General features: G+C 52.9%; 1 protein-coding gene across 2 annotated transcripts in view; it reads right to left on the minus strand.

Annotated features, from left to right (window-relative positions):
- Positions 1 to 15,001, minus strand: part of PHIP (PHIP subunit of CUL4-Ring ligase complex) — a 2,330,659-nt gene that overhangs the window by 19,590 nt on the left and 2,296,068 nt on the right. For both annotated transcript variants that reach the window (XM_086926531.1, XM_086926532.1), the window contains exon 42: positions 13,505 to 13,666. In XM_086926531.1, the coding sequence (XP_086782657.1) occupies positions 13,505 to 13,666 (162 nt within the window). The remainder of the gene's footprint in view (positions 1 to 13,504; positions 13,667 to 15,001) is intronic.

Consider the following 15,001-nt stretch of genomic DNA (forward strand, 5'->3'; position numbering starts at 1 on the left):
CGCCAACAGCAGCAGACTACGTGGGACAGCTCGTGCCTCCAGCCTGGTCGTGAAAAACAGCTCCTGGTCCGCGCAGCTACAGAGAGAAGCGACCCTTCTTCCACCTGAATGCGGCGACAACATCTGGTTCCCTCCTGGTTCCAGCATCATCACTGGCTAGTGATCGACTCTGTCCCCTTCCCTTTCAGGACTTCTTCTTCCCAGTTCCATCCTTGGAACCATCGGACTCCTCCATCTGGCTGCCTGCCAGCAACTCCTTGTTTCAGGCATCACCTGGATCAACGCAGCAAACCCGACGCAACTTCAGCCCTATGCACCCGCAGCCTGTGGGTTAGGTAACTAAAGCTTCTAGGTGCTGAAGTCTGTGTTCACTATCCTAGTGTTCAGGTCCACTGTTGTTTTCCCTCCATCCAGCCGGATTCGTCCGGAATCCGTAACTTTCTAAACTGTAGCATCCATAGACGTTGGTACGCATCGCGCATGAGAGTTTCCACTCTGCACATGAGTCCTGTGGGCCTCCTGCTCCTTACTTACCTTGTTTGTAGCGTAGTCCCAGCGATCCTCCAGCCTCTGGATCTCCTTACAGTATTTTCTTTCCTCGCATTCCATTGTTTTGAGTATATGGTTTGTCGTGCCCCTAAGGCGCACTTGTAAATATTGTGCAACTCGTATTTCCTTTTTAGTATTGTCATGTGCTTAGCCCTCTGACCTCATAAAGAGTTCAGAGGTGTATGTTAGTTAATAAATAACTGTTTATTTTCATAACAACCTGTGTGGTGTCCTTTCATTTGGTATTCAAAGGGTTATATGTGGTAAAACAGATGGCTTCACATGCCATTCAGAGTTTAGCCTAAAGACTGCTCTTGTCCACGCTACTAGGATAGCTGGTCTATAAGGTTGACTTTACAAACAATCACCATAAGGGTTGTTTGGACTGATACAAGGTGATCACTAGAACTAGTGAGCATCATATATCAGGCCAACTTCTCACAAGAGGGATCTGCTGACGCAATCGCGGTCCGTGAGCCACCACTGCAGCTGTCTCGCAGTGCCCTCCGAGATCAGGACATGGTCGGACAAGTTGCCCTGATGCTGGGCCCACTGAAACTTCACGTCCCACTGCAGAGCCCGCATCCGCCAACATCAGTCACTCCTATGGCAGGCCTTAACAATCCTGAAGGCAGAGTGCTTGGAATCGTGTGAGATGGTGCTCTGGCATGAGCTGAGCCTGTCTGCAGCTTGCGGAACCAAGTCCTAATAGCTGTTCCATGATATCGCATACCATATACTCTTAAGTGCATTATAATCCTCGCGGTTAAATGCTATCTTTGGTATTGCTTTATCAAAACATGTCGAGTAAGGTGTCATACGAATTGGAATACTAACCCCTCGCCAATTCTGGCGACGGGGTTAGCATTCCACCCTTCTAGAGGGACACGACATGTATGTAACTGTGAACCCTGGTTAAAGTTAAACGAAGCCTCAGCTCCACAAAATGGATGCTGCCACCACAGACACGAGTCTGACCCCCTGCAGCTGGGAGTCCTTCCAGCGAGGGGAGCCTGGACAAAGGGTTTCCTGTCAGGGGGGTGCTAGCACCGTCCCAGACATGGTTTTGTGTATCCTGGGTAGGCAGGGCTTTACAGGAAGGTGACTGCTGAGTGGCACCCCGGTGCTCACTACGCATAGGCCGGTCAGAACCAGTTCCAGGGGCACACCAGCCCCTGGCCTGGGGGAAGTCCGGCATGGCAGAGGGGTGTAACCACCCCCCTCCTAGTCCCACCCATAGGCAGGACCTAGTCACCGGGTCAGCCCCCTTTTTTAGTATAAAGATGGGAGCGGGCCCCCTGTTCAAATTAGATCATCTTTGGAATCAAGACCCGACTTTCTGCGAAAGACATCAAGATTTTCTTCTTCAAGATTCTCCCTTGTGGCTAAGGAGTAGTCACCCTGCATCAAGCGGGCACCATCCTAAGAACACTGCGGTCTGCTGCAAGTCCTTCTTCACGAATCCGACGACCCAGCTCGACGAGACCCGGCTTCCCTGGCACCTCTGACCTCTACTCACCTCTACAGCAAAGCTGAGGACTGTGAGTGCGACGAGACCTCGAGGGACCGACGATCGCCAAGACTGCACGACTTCTTTGCAACAAGCCCACCGTGTGCTCCACTGGTGAGTGCTTTGGGGTCCGAGAAGCCCCAACCCTGAGCAGCTCCAGCACCGAAGATCAGCCCTCCAGCATCTCCACGATCTGCGTGGGGCCCTTCTGCTTTTGCGTGCTCACCGCGCTGTGTGGCTACTAGCCGGCTGGCTTGTGGCCTTCTTCACGACGCCCGACGACATCACTGCTGCTGGTCTGGTTGCTCCAGACTGGCCCTTGCTTCCTTCTTCAAGAGAGGCACCCCGGACCCTCCTGGTCCACTCCAGACGCCATTTTGAGTCCACCGCGTGGGCTTGAATTTGCCAAGGCTTTGTTGCCCAATCCTGGGTCCAGCGACGCCGACAGCTTCAATCCTCGTGGGACAGCTCGCTCCTCCATCCTGGTCGCCGACGACGCCTCCTGGTCCGTGAGATCTGCGAGCACAGCGTCACCCACTCACCTAGTCGAGGTGACTACCATCCGGTGCCCTCCTGGTGCCACCTGACTACTGGCTAGTAGTCTCGAACTTGGTCCCCTCTGCTTTCAGGTGTCATCTTCCTTCGATCCAGGCTTGGATCCATCGAACTTTCTTCACTGGTCGCCTGCCAGCAACTTCTTTCTTCCAGGCTCCTGGTCCGTCTACGAGGATTCCCGACGTCTTTTGAGACCTATGCAGCTGCAGCCCCTGGGCTAGGTAACTTCGGCATTTCGGTGCCCCAGCATAGCCTCACTATCCAAGGGTCAGAATCCACTTTCGTTTTCCTCCTACCAGGTCGGGTTCGCCCGAGAACACTAACTTTGTCTTTACTAGCTACCATAGACTTTGTCCCGCATCACGCGTGAGAGTGCACACTCTGCACCCGAGTCCCCTTGGTCTCCTAGAAGTAATCTGAAGATTCTATAGTCAAGATCTAGCGATTCCAAAGCCTATTAGTACTGTACTTACCTGCTAGTAATTTCGCATTCCACTTTCAAAGTATATGGTTTTCCGTGCCCCTCGGGCATTTGTATATACTGTGCTAACTTAAGTATTTTCGTAAGAGTTTTGTTTTGTGCTTAGTACCCTGTCCTCATAAAGAGTACAGGGCTGTTGTGATTCTTAATAAATATCTTGTTTATTTTCATAACACTTGTGTGGTGTCCTTTCACTTGGTATTCAAGGGGTATATGTGTGGTATAACAGCTGGCTTAACACGCCCTCTCGAGTCTTTAGCCTTAGACTGCTCGTATCCACGCTACTAGGATAGCTGGTCTATAAGGTTGACTTACAACCAATCATCAATAAGGGTTGCTGGACTGATACATAGTGTTCACTAGAATAGTGAGCACTGCATATCAGGCCACCTTCTCACATTGTATACCACTGGTTGAGAGCAAGTGTGGGGCCAATAATATTAAATTACATCTGTTTATTACCGTTAAGATGCATTATGAAATATGTATAATGACATGATATTTGAATACATTCTTTCTCTTGTTTTAATAGATTGAAAGTGCTGGGACTTGTTTTAATAAAAAATTGTGATATTGAGCCTGAAGAAGATGGTTGGACCGCTTTTTCCACCGAAACGCGTCGCTTCTTGGTCAAATTCTATTAATATTTGTTTTCATGTACATGTTTGTGTATAATTGAATGTCCGAAACATAATGTGATAAAATAACGTTTTTTCCTTATTGCACTTTACCATTGTTTGTTATTATTGGCAATAGAGAGCAACTGCAATCTAATTGAGAAGAACATTGTGAGATATTGTACTGTATTGATTGTGATTTTATTTAAGTGAAGAGCTCTTAGCATGATTTTAATATCTTATGGATCAGAAATAAACATTTATATTTTTTGATTGATTGGCCATGTATGTTTGTGAGGTGGTATCAAATTCTATGGCTATCAGTAGTGAGTGGTGTGGTATGATCTTTTCCCAGAGGGATTATAATTCTCAGACTGCAGAGCCATGGAAGTGGCCATAGTAGGGCCAAGAGCATGAGCAACATCCAAGGCTGTACGAAGAATAAACGCGGCCAACTCTCTACCATCCAACACATAGCCCCGCAGATCAGTACGATCACCGTCGCACAAGTTTCTACTTGTGTAACGATATATCTGTAAGAGACATTAGTTAGTGATAGATTCCTTACCTTAGAATATCCCCAGGCGTCAGACTGGATCCGGAAACTTTTCCGTAGCAGTACCCTTGCGCGTCGGTAGGCGTCGTCTGCGGCTCCGCGTCCGTCGTCAGCGTCGGTTGCGCCGTGATGACGTCGGAGTACTTAGACGCCGCCTCCGCGTGCTGACGTCAGTTCTTAGCCACAGCTTTTCCGCGCCAGAAGCGCAGAGCCATGACAAAAAACCAACACTGGTGCCATGAAACTAGGGCCCTGAAAGGGGATGACCTTAACCCTAGAAATCAGTTCGCAGAACGGGGAGGATGGGTGGGTCGGTAAGGAATCTATCTAACTAATGTCTCTTACAGATATATCGTTACACAATTAGTAACTTGTGCATCTGAAAGAGACACGTTAGTGATAGATTCCTTACATTAGAATAGATACCCCAGGAATACCATCCCCGTGGTGGTGGGTCTGCGAACCAATATTCACACCAGAAAGTCCTGGAGGACGGAACGGCCAAAGTAGCCATCCCTCCGGACTTGACTGTCCAGGCAACAGTGTCTTGCAAACGTGTGCAGCGAGGCCCACGTAGCTGCCTGGCAAATGTCCTGCAAGGGCACACCTCGGCCCAAGGCAGTTGTAGTGGCGGTGGCTCGAGTGGAGTGAGCCCTCAGCCCAACAGGGGGTTCCTTCTTAGCCAAGGAGTAACACGCTTGGATGCACAAGATAATCCACCGGGGGATGGTCCGCTTGTGCACCGCTTTCCCTTTCTTAGCGCCCGCGTATCCCACAAAGAGTTGATCATCCACCCGGAACTGTTGTGTGCGATTCAGATAGAATGAGAGCGCACGTTTTGGGTCCAGACGGTGGAGCCTCTCCTCCTCTCTCGAGGGGTGCGGAGGCGGAAAGAAGGTGGGCAACGCGATGGGAAGCCCGTGACTACCTTGGGAAGGAAGGAGGGCCTTGACCGTAACACAACCTTTTCCGGATGGACTGAAAGGAAAGGAGGCTTACAAGATAGAGCCTGGAGCTCACTCACTCTCCTGGCAGAGGTGATGGCTACCAGGAAGGCAGTCTTCAAGGAAAGAAGGCGAAGAGGACAGTTGTGAAGTGGCTCAAAGGGAGCGCACATCAAGAACGTAAGAACCAGGTTCAAATCCCACTGAGGCATCACAAAGGGAACAGGAGGATAGGTATGAGTGATGTCCTTCAGGAATCGATTAACGATAGGAGATTTGAACAAAGAAGGTTGGTCAGGCAGCCTCAGAAAGGCTGAAAGATAGCCCTTGACAGTGCCCAGAGTAGAGCCCTGCTGGGCAAGAGAGATAAGAAAGAGGAGAACCTCAGAAAGAGGGGCATTGAGGGGATCCACAGCCTTTGCTGTGCACCATGCCACAAATCTGTTTCACCTGCAGGAGTATACTGACTTTGTGGAGGGATGCCTGGCTGCCAGAATGATGTTGCAAACTTCAGGAGGCAAGTCAAATGGCCTCAACTGTTGCCGCTCAATCTCCAGGCATGGAGGTGGAGACTGGACAGGTTCGGGTGGAGGACCGTCCCCTGCTGCTGTGACAGAAGGTCCTCCTGAAGAGGCAGACATACCGGGGGATCGACTGACATACTGAGTAGCTCGGGATACCAGTACCTTCGTGCCCAGTCCGGAGCCACAAGGATGACTTGTGCCCGGTCGCGCTTGATCTTCTTCGGCACTCTGGGCAGAAGTGGTATAGGCGGAAAGGCGTACAACAGACCGCAGCTCCACTCGCGACGAAAAGCATCTCCGAGCGAGTGCTGCCTTGGAAATTCCAACGCGCAGAACTGATGACATTGCGCGTTCCCTTCGGTGGCGAATAGATCTAACCAAGGCTCTCCCCATCGCAGAAAGAGGCCTTGCGCCATTCGTGATCCATCGAGCACCGATGGCTGAGTTCGTCCGCCCTGGCGTTCAGAGAACCTGCCAGGTGTTGAACCATCAGAGTCACGCCCTGATGTTCCAGCCATTGCCAGAGGCGCAGAGCCTCCTGGCAAAGGGTCCACGACCCCACTGCGCCCTGTTTGTTGCAGTACCATATGGCGGTGGTGTTGTCTGTGAACACTTGCACTACACTCCCTCGGACAGACGGTAGGAATGCCTTCAGTGCCAGACGAATCGCCCGCAGCTCCAACAGATTGATACGGAGCCGGGACTCCGCCGGAGAACAGAGTCCTCTGATCTCCGCCTCTCCCAAGTGGCCTCCCCAGCCCTGGAGAGACGCGTCCGTCACAACTACGTGCTCCGGTTGGGGAAGGGAGAGGGATCTGCCGTTGACCCAATTGCGGTCCGTGAGCCACCACTGCAGCTGTCTCGCAGTGCCCTCCGAGATCAGGACATGGTCGGACAGGTTGCCCTGATGCTGGGCCCACTGAAACTTCAGGTCCCACTGCAGAGCCCGCATCCGCCACCGTGTGTGATGCACCAGAAGGATGCAGGAGGCCATCAGCCCCAGAAGCCGCAGCGTCAACCTGACTGAAACTCGGGATAAAGGCCGGAAGATCGGAATCAGAGCCTGTATATCCCGAACCCGCTGTTCGGGTGGGTAAACCCGAAACTGCGCTGAGTCGAGATCCGCTCCGATGAAAAGGAGCTTCTGAGAGGGGCACAGGTGTGACTTCGGCACATTGATGGAAAATCCCAGCTGGTGCAGGAGATCCGCCGTAGTCTGGAGGTGGCTGACGACTGTCTGGGGCGAGCCCGCCTTCAACAACCAGTCGTCGAGGTAGGGGAAGACTGAGACCCCCGACATGCGCAGATAAGCTGCGACCACCGCCATCACCTTCGCGAACACCCGTGGGGCGCTGGTAAGGCCGAAGGGGAGCACAGTAAATTGAAAGTGCTCATGGCCTACCGTGAACCGCAGGTAACGCCGGTGGGCCGGCAGGACGGGGATGTGGAAATACGCGTCCTGCAAGTCCAACGCTACCATCCAGTCTCCTGGGTCTAGAGCAGCTAAGACCTGAGCCAGAGTCAGCATTTTGAACTTCTCCTTCCGGAGGAAGCCGTTGACGTTCCTCAGATCCAAGATAGGGCGTAGGCCCCCTTTGCTCTTCTTGGGTACCAGAAAGTAGTGGGAGTAGCAACCACGTCCTACTTCTGGCCCAGGAACGCGCTCGATGGCCCCCTTGGCCAAGAGGGTCGAAACTTCCTCCTGCAGGAGCCGCAAGTGATCCCCGATACGCGGTGGTGTTGCGGTGGCATGGCTTGAGGAGTCGTCTCGAAGGGGAGGGAGTAGCCCCTCCGGCCGATCTGCAGCACCCACCTGTCCGAAGTGACAGTGCGCCAGGGAGAGTGGTGATGGCGAACCCTGCCTCCCACTGGCGTCACATGGGCCGAAAATCACGGACTAGGAGGGCTTAGAGGTGGATGCCGCGGGGGCAGGTGTGAACTGACTCCGCCTGTTTCCCCGACCGCCTCCGCAGCGGTTACCACGGCCGCCGCCGTGCTGGACGATAGTTTGCGGCGAGTGGCTGGCGGCGCGTGTGGGGACGCCCCTTCCTTGGCCACGAAAGGAGCGAAAGGCACCCATTTGCTGGCGCGGGGCCAAGAGGCCCAAGGACTTGGCCGTAGCCCTTGAGTCCTTAAAGCGCTCAAGCGCGTGGTCTGCCTTGTCGCCAAAGAGGCGACGGCCATCGAACGGCATGTCCATCAGAGTGTTCTGGACGTCTGCCGAAAAATTGGCGGATCTCTGCCAGGCGTGGCGTCTGAACGCCACCATCGTAGCCATCGCTCTGCCCAGCGAGTCAGTAGTATCCAGTCCACACCTGATGGAATACTTGGCTGCGTCCCGGCCCTCCACAAGGGCTTGGCCGAGTTTGGCCCGTACCTCCAACGGACACTCTGGCAGCACTTCCGCCACCGTCTCCCACAGAGAGTGGGTGTAGCGGCCCAAGAGGCATGCGGTGTTGGAAGACCGCAGTCCCAAACTAAGGGACGAGAATATCTTCTTGCCATAATTCTCGTACCTCTTGGATTCCCTGTCCGGCGGGGCCGACGGAAATGCGGTCTGGGAATTAGAGGCCTGGATGACCAGACTCTCGGGGGTGGGGTGGGAGGACAGGAAACATGGGTCACCCGGAGCCGGGCGGTGGCGTCTGGCCACGTTCCTATCTACAGGCGAACCCGTAGCGGGCCTGGACCAAGTGCCCAAAAGAACGTCGGTCAAGGCCTCATTAAACGGCAGCAGAGGCTTCATGGAGCATGACTGCGGCTTAAGGACCTCTGTGAGGAGGTTAGTCCTCACGGCCGCGACGGGGAGCTTAAGGCCCAAGGCCTTGGCAGCCCTCGTCAACACCACACCATAGGTAGCCCCCTCCTCCGTAGCCACAGTAGAAGGAGAGACAAATCCAGTGTCTGGAGAGGTGTCCAGGCCACTGGCCTCCCCAAGGTCTCCTGCCCAGTCCATATCAGACTGACAATCTTTGGTCAGAGGGTCCTCAGACCCCTCCCAATCCTCCTCATCACCTATCTCCTGAGATTCAGGGTTGTAATTGCATGAGGTCGGTTCATAGAAGTAAAAATCTCCAAACGGCGTCGGGTGCGGCGCCGATGATAGGACGGCGCCGTAGGTGACACCACACGGACCGACGCCGGGGGGTCGTAAGGTCCACCGGTGACGGTCCAGAGTCCGAGGAAGACCCATCGGCGTCCCGCGGCGCCGGAGCCGCAGTGCCCTGCGGCGCCGGGCCCGAGGGCACCGGCGGTGTCAGGATCGTGGGGCCCTGCGGCGCCGGACTGAAGGCACCGGCGGGGTCGGAGCCCCCGACCCACTAGGGCCCCCAGACGGGTTCGCTGGGCCCGTAGGCGCTGCAGAACCCGTTGGAGGAGAAAGGGACCTCATGGCCATGAGGAAACGCTCAATCTCCTCCGGTGTCGCGTTCAGCCCAGGGACCGGAGGGTATGGGGCCGGACGCGACGCCCGCGATTCCAGAGGAGCCGCGTGGGCTTTGTCACCCAAACCACCGGCCGCGTCGCGCGAGCGTCGGGGGGAGTCAGAAGAGCGATGATGCCTCTTCGACTTCTTGTGTTTCTTACCTGACGACTTGGACCCGGAGGAGTGATGCCGACTCCCGGAGCTGTGACGGCTCCGTCCCCGCGACCTGTCCCTAGACCTCCCGTGGGACCGGGACCTCACGCGGCGCGGGGCCAACAGCCGGAGTTCGTGCCGCCTGCGGGACCGCTCCAGCCTGGCCTTCCTCGAAAGGGCCCGACAGTCGGGGCAGGCCTCGTCGTCGTGGTCGACGCCCAAACACGTCAGGCACTGGCGGTGAGGATCCGTGACCGACATGGTGCGGTCGCAATCTTCACAATGCTTGAAGCCGGGCATCCCTACGGCACTGTCGGAGTCGAGAGACTTCGAGAAGGATCAAAAAGATCCTTCGAAGACTCTTCCAGGACAACAATGTGCAATCATCCGGACCCAACACTAGGCGGCGATCTATGCACAGATATGAATTCAGCAGCCCACATGCCTCGAACTGACTGAGTTACTGCTTTTTCCAGATCTGCGCTAACTGGCGCGGAAAAAAGAAGAACTGACGTCAGCACGCGGAGGCGGCGTCTAAGTACTCCGACGACGTCATCACGGCGCCGACGACGGACGCGGAGCCGCAGACGACGCCTACCGACGCACAAGGGTACTACTACGCAAAAGTTTTCCGATCCAGTCTGACGCCTGGGAATATTCTAAGGTAAGCAATCTATCACTAACGTGTCTCTTTCAGATATGAGAAACATGAGAAAGGAGGGACTCCACAGAATCCGACAGGCTGGAAGTAGCCCTGGTCAACACACACAAAGTGTTAAGCGCCCGCAAGGCAGCACTGGAAGAAGGGAAGACATTATGTCTCCATGAATCTAACCATGGGCCTCCTGAGACGGAGGGAACACCACCACAGGCAAACACAGAAAGGCATTTCGCAGTAGAGCGCCTTGAGTAGAAGGGTGGAAAGAAAGACAGACAGGGTCGTGCGGAGCAGGACGATAGCGGAGTGACGCTTCAAAAGGAAGGAACAACTCCAGTCCACCAGAGCCCTGGTGGAGAATCTCCAAGAGGTTCTCTGTAGGAAATGGAGTGACAGGTTTACCCATCCTCAGAATACCAGCAGCCGTGGAAATAGCCCGAACAAAGGCAACACTGGCCTCAGTAGGGCGCCGCGGAGGGGAAAGTAATTCCTCCATGGGTGACGATTGCAGACTGAGCTGCCCATCCCCAAGTCCAGGAGGGAGCGGCCAGCCCCGGAATAGAGGAGGATCCATAGAGAAATGGGGAACCTGAGGGGCCCTAGGTGAGGGTGGAGAGGCCGGTGGAGAAGCCAGCCCCGAGCCACAGAAAGAAGGGTTCGAGGATTTAGGCCTTGGGGACGGTGAAGAGCCTTCCCTGGAAGATGTCAGTGAAAAGGCAACAACAGAGCAACCTGTCTCCGGGGAGGAACACACCAACAGATGACAGACTTCCAGAGAAGAAGGGACCTCAGGAGACGAATCCAGAACCCGGGGCCGGCGCGGCTCCGTGGAGTACGCCATCGGCGTCTGATCAGCGTCGACCTGCGCCGGGAGTGGGCCCACGTGGCGCCGGGCAGACTCCTGCCCCCAAGTGCTCTCCAGGGGAATGGGGAGAGGCCGATGCTGAAGCGGCGGAGGCGTGGCACCGACTCGACCTTAGATGGGGCAGCCGCCCGCGCCCAGGACCAAGAGTGACTCGGAAGGCGCCCCATGCCCCGGCCTCCACCCACAACTCCACCGGAATCGGGGAGGAAGCCTCCCCACGCCGAAATGGCACCGGGCTCAACCTTTGGTGAGGTAACCGCCTGCTGAGAGGATCGAGGTGGACTCGGGGGCAAGGCAGGAGTCCCGGAGGTCTCCTGCAACAGCACAGGGATTTGCGGCGAGGCAGGGACGCTAGGTGCCAACTAGGGAAGCCTCGAACCACACTTCAATGAAGCCACCCTCCTATGACCTGAAGGCAAAACCTTCGGCGCCCGGGCCGGAGCCGCCGCGGCTGTCCCTGCTCAAGGCAAGGGATCCGTAGACATCACAGCAGATGGAGGAAGGGCCAAGAAGCTTGCAGCGCCGCAGCATAGGCTGTCATTTGGGCCCCAGTCACCCCCGCGCCGGGAAACGGCGGGTAGGGAGGCAACAGGTGGGGGCATCTGTCCCGGGAGGAGCCGGCGTGCACCGCGGAAGGAGGAGACTAAACCGGCGGCTCCTTGCCTCCGAGGTAGGGGATGGTCGCTGGGACGACACCAACCTGGATAAGCGCACCGACGGCAACTTTATCCGGCGCTCCCGCCGTGATTTAGGCTTAAGGTGTTGGCAGGCGTCGCAACTCTCCGAGTTGTGGTGCTCACCGGGGCACCACATGCAAATTGGATGAAGGTCTGTCGCCGACATGGGACGTGCACAGGAGGTACACGTCTTGAAGGCATTCGCACACTGTTCCACCAAATGCCAAGAGTAAAAGGAATGGATAGTCTGAAAACAGACCCAGGACAGTAATCCGGATCTGCGTTGCACGTGGAAAGAGAAAAAACGGACGTAGGCGCAGCGGGGATGGGGGGAAGAAGGGGGGGTAGACGGACGACTTATGTATCCTCGCTGACGACATCAGGGCGGAGTCACGTAGTTCCGTCCCCCCGGCACGCAGGAGTGCTGTGGCAGAGAAGTTTTCTGGATCATCCAGTCTAACGCCTGGGGATAATTCTACGTTACGGAATCTGCGGCAAGTACACTCTATCAGATTGGTATTACTGCTGCCAGTCTCGATCCGGGAACGGATCCTTGGGGCCTGACTGGAGCAAGGGCCAGAGTCGCCATTGCGGAACCAGATGGGGCTCCTTCAGACCCTGCGGTGCACAAAGGCGCATCAGTGGGGTCTAGCTTGCCAAAAATGAGCCGCATGGCCTGGGAAAACTCCTTTTGTTGGGCGGGGGTTGCTCTGGCTCACATGGAGGCGTTCCAGCCACAGAGTCTACCTCGGAGCCAGCCCTTGAATGTCAATGCTCTCTCGTCTCATCAGACGGATTAGCGATGCCTGGCATGGAAAGAAAATAACTGGAATCAGTGCGCCTAGGTGGCGCCTATATAGGTGTTACTTATGTCACTTTCGGCACAGATAACGGACACGCAGCTGAATAACACCACATTCCAGGGTGTAAGGGGGACTGCTCACGAAAAATGATCCAACCTGACACCTGGGAAATTCAAAGGTAAGGAACCTGCAGCTAGAAGTCTCTATCAGATTATTATTTTTACTATCCAGTAAAAGATATACCCAGGAACTCTCAGTCAATAAAAGGGAAATGCACTGCAATAGAAAACCTTGAGCCATTTCACAAAAGGAGTTGTCAGAATCTCAGTAGAAAGAGACTGCAGCTGCCAGAACCAATTTCAATTCCAACACAATATAAATACACAGACAAGAAAGACACTACTCAAAGTCAGATACTGTATTGACCATTACTGTACCCCCACATCCCTTTCCCACACAGTAGTAATCATTTCACAGTATGAGATCCTTGCTTTGCTGCTGGCCAATAAACTATTAGCAGCTGCATCCAGGGCTGGCAGAAGCTGAAAGAAATGTAGAATAGTTATTCTCTGAAACTCAGATGAATGCAGCAATAGGTGAGCAGTATGTGAAGCATGTGGGGAAGAGCATGCCACAGACCAACGTTTTGCAAAAGATTAACCGCTGTACAGGGCATGATTAAATGTGTACAGATTGGATAAGCAAGCTAAAAGATGAACTATTGATTTGTGCAAAGTATGACTGCACTTTTCAAATACTGGATTTATACTTTGTAGATTGCCACTGAACCCAGGAGAATAGTTCCTCAGCTCTAACTAAACCATCCTACATTGTGCTAGGCCACACATAAGTTGTGAGCTTTCCCTTTTTACAGTTTGGCCCTGGATGCTTGACTGTTAAGAATACATTTCAAAATTGTACCGCTTATCCGGGCAGGTTCCCAACTATGATAAGCATTTCAAGAGTAATTCCCAACCAACCAAATCCCAGTAACTCCATTTGCATTTTACTTCATGTTATTGCTTCTCTTAAACTCCCATAGGTGTAGTATTTATCTGCCTAATGAGGAGTCTCTTGATTAATGTGTGTTGGCAAACCAGTGGAAGGAGTAGAAACAAAGACAACACTTTCGCTATAAAATATTAGCAACAACTCGTTTACTTTCCTTTGAAAAAATTCTTACATTACCTTGCTTACCACCTAATGGCATCCTTATTTGATGTTTAATCTGTTTCTCTTTCTCTAGATTCTCTGTTGGCGTATTATTTCTGGCACTTATCCCAGAACATGCCCGGATTGCACTGGTAGGCGTACTTATGTTCTTGCAATATTTAAAAGAACTGTTCAATGCTACAATAAAATGATTAATAGGGTTAAGTAATCAGAATTAATACAAAACTGAAGTAAAAATATGTTAAAGTTATACATTTAACTTGAGTAAATCATTTTAATGATCACGTAAAATCTTTAATGCATGCCACAACTTAAATTTTAGCCAATACATTTGCAGCATGGGTGAAGTGCAGCAAAGAATTTGATTGACTAAAGACTGATTGACAATTAAGAGGGTGGCAGTGCTCATATGAGGAATATATGCGTAAACCTCCACCTACTGGTGGGACTAGAAAATGCATAAAGAACAAGTTACTTACCTTTGCTAACACCTTTTCCGGTAAAGGCTATCTAACTGCAGGTTCCTCACCAAATGAATTTCCCTTGAAGCCAGACTGGATCCCGAAACTTTAATAGGAATGCCCTTACATGTCGATAGGGGGCATCATGCAACGATACGTCAGGTTCGTGGAATATGGTTGTGATGCTGGGGCCACTATAAGCCTGCTATCTCTGTGCGCTGACGTCCGTTTCTTTTTTGCTCTCTACCCGCACCGCCAAAAGAATCAGAAGTGCGTTGGGCACATGTCTGAGCTTTGGGATCTTACTAATGAATTAGGAGTCCAATACACAAAACAGGGAAAAGGGTGAGTCGGTGAGGAACACGCAGGGGAGTTTCTACCAGAAAAGGTATTACAGTAGGTAGGTAACTTGTTCTTCTCATCGAGATTTCTTTCTGCAGATTCCTTAGCTTGTGAGCAGATATGAAAGCAGTACCCATGTTTGTGAGTCTTATTCCATACACACATGCAAGTATAACAGTCAAATTGACAAGTTCTTGTGTTGTTTTTTGTATTTTCTTTAATCCAACAAATGCCAAGCCAACACCTGTTTCATTGTTCGGGGCGAACCCCGTGACAGATTATTCAATGCACCCCGACTACTGTGAGCCTTGTAAAAGGCATGACGAATCCTCTGCAGTAAAGAGGTAGCAAATCGAGTATGGTCCCAAATGGCCAGAAAGGAATTCAAAGCGAGTGTGCTCCTACAGCAAAATGACTTTCTAGGATTGCATCCTAACAGGAAGTACCCATGTAGGTTGTGGGTCTGTGGAATGACTCGGACAAGGAAATCTTGCAGGCTAGACTGGGAGAAGAACCCATCTCGCCATAACTGGCTGCCCAGGCAGTAGTGCTTTGTGAACAAGTGGAGGGACACCCACATAGTGGTCTGACAAATGTCCATTACAGGCTCACAATGCACCAGTCCAGTGGTATAAGCTTTTGTTCTGGTGGTGTGAGCATGTAAACCTTTTGGGGCCAATTGTTAGCTAGCCTATATCAGATATTTATG

The sequence above is a fragment of the Lissotriton vulgaris genome, chromosome 6 (assembly GCF_964263255.1).
Source record: "Lissotriton vulgaris chromosome 6, aLisVul1.2, whole genome shotgun sequence".
Taxonomy (NCBI): domain Eukaryota; kingdom Metazoa; phylum Chordata; class Amphibia; order Caudata; family Salamandridae; genus Lissotriton; species Lissotriton vulgaris.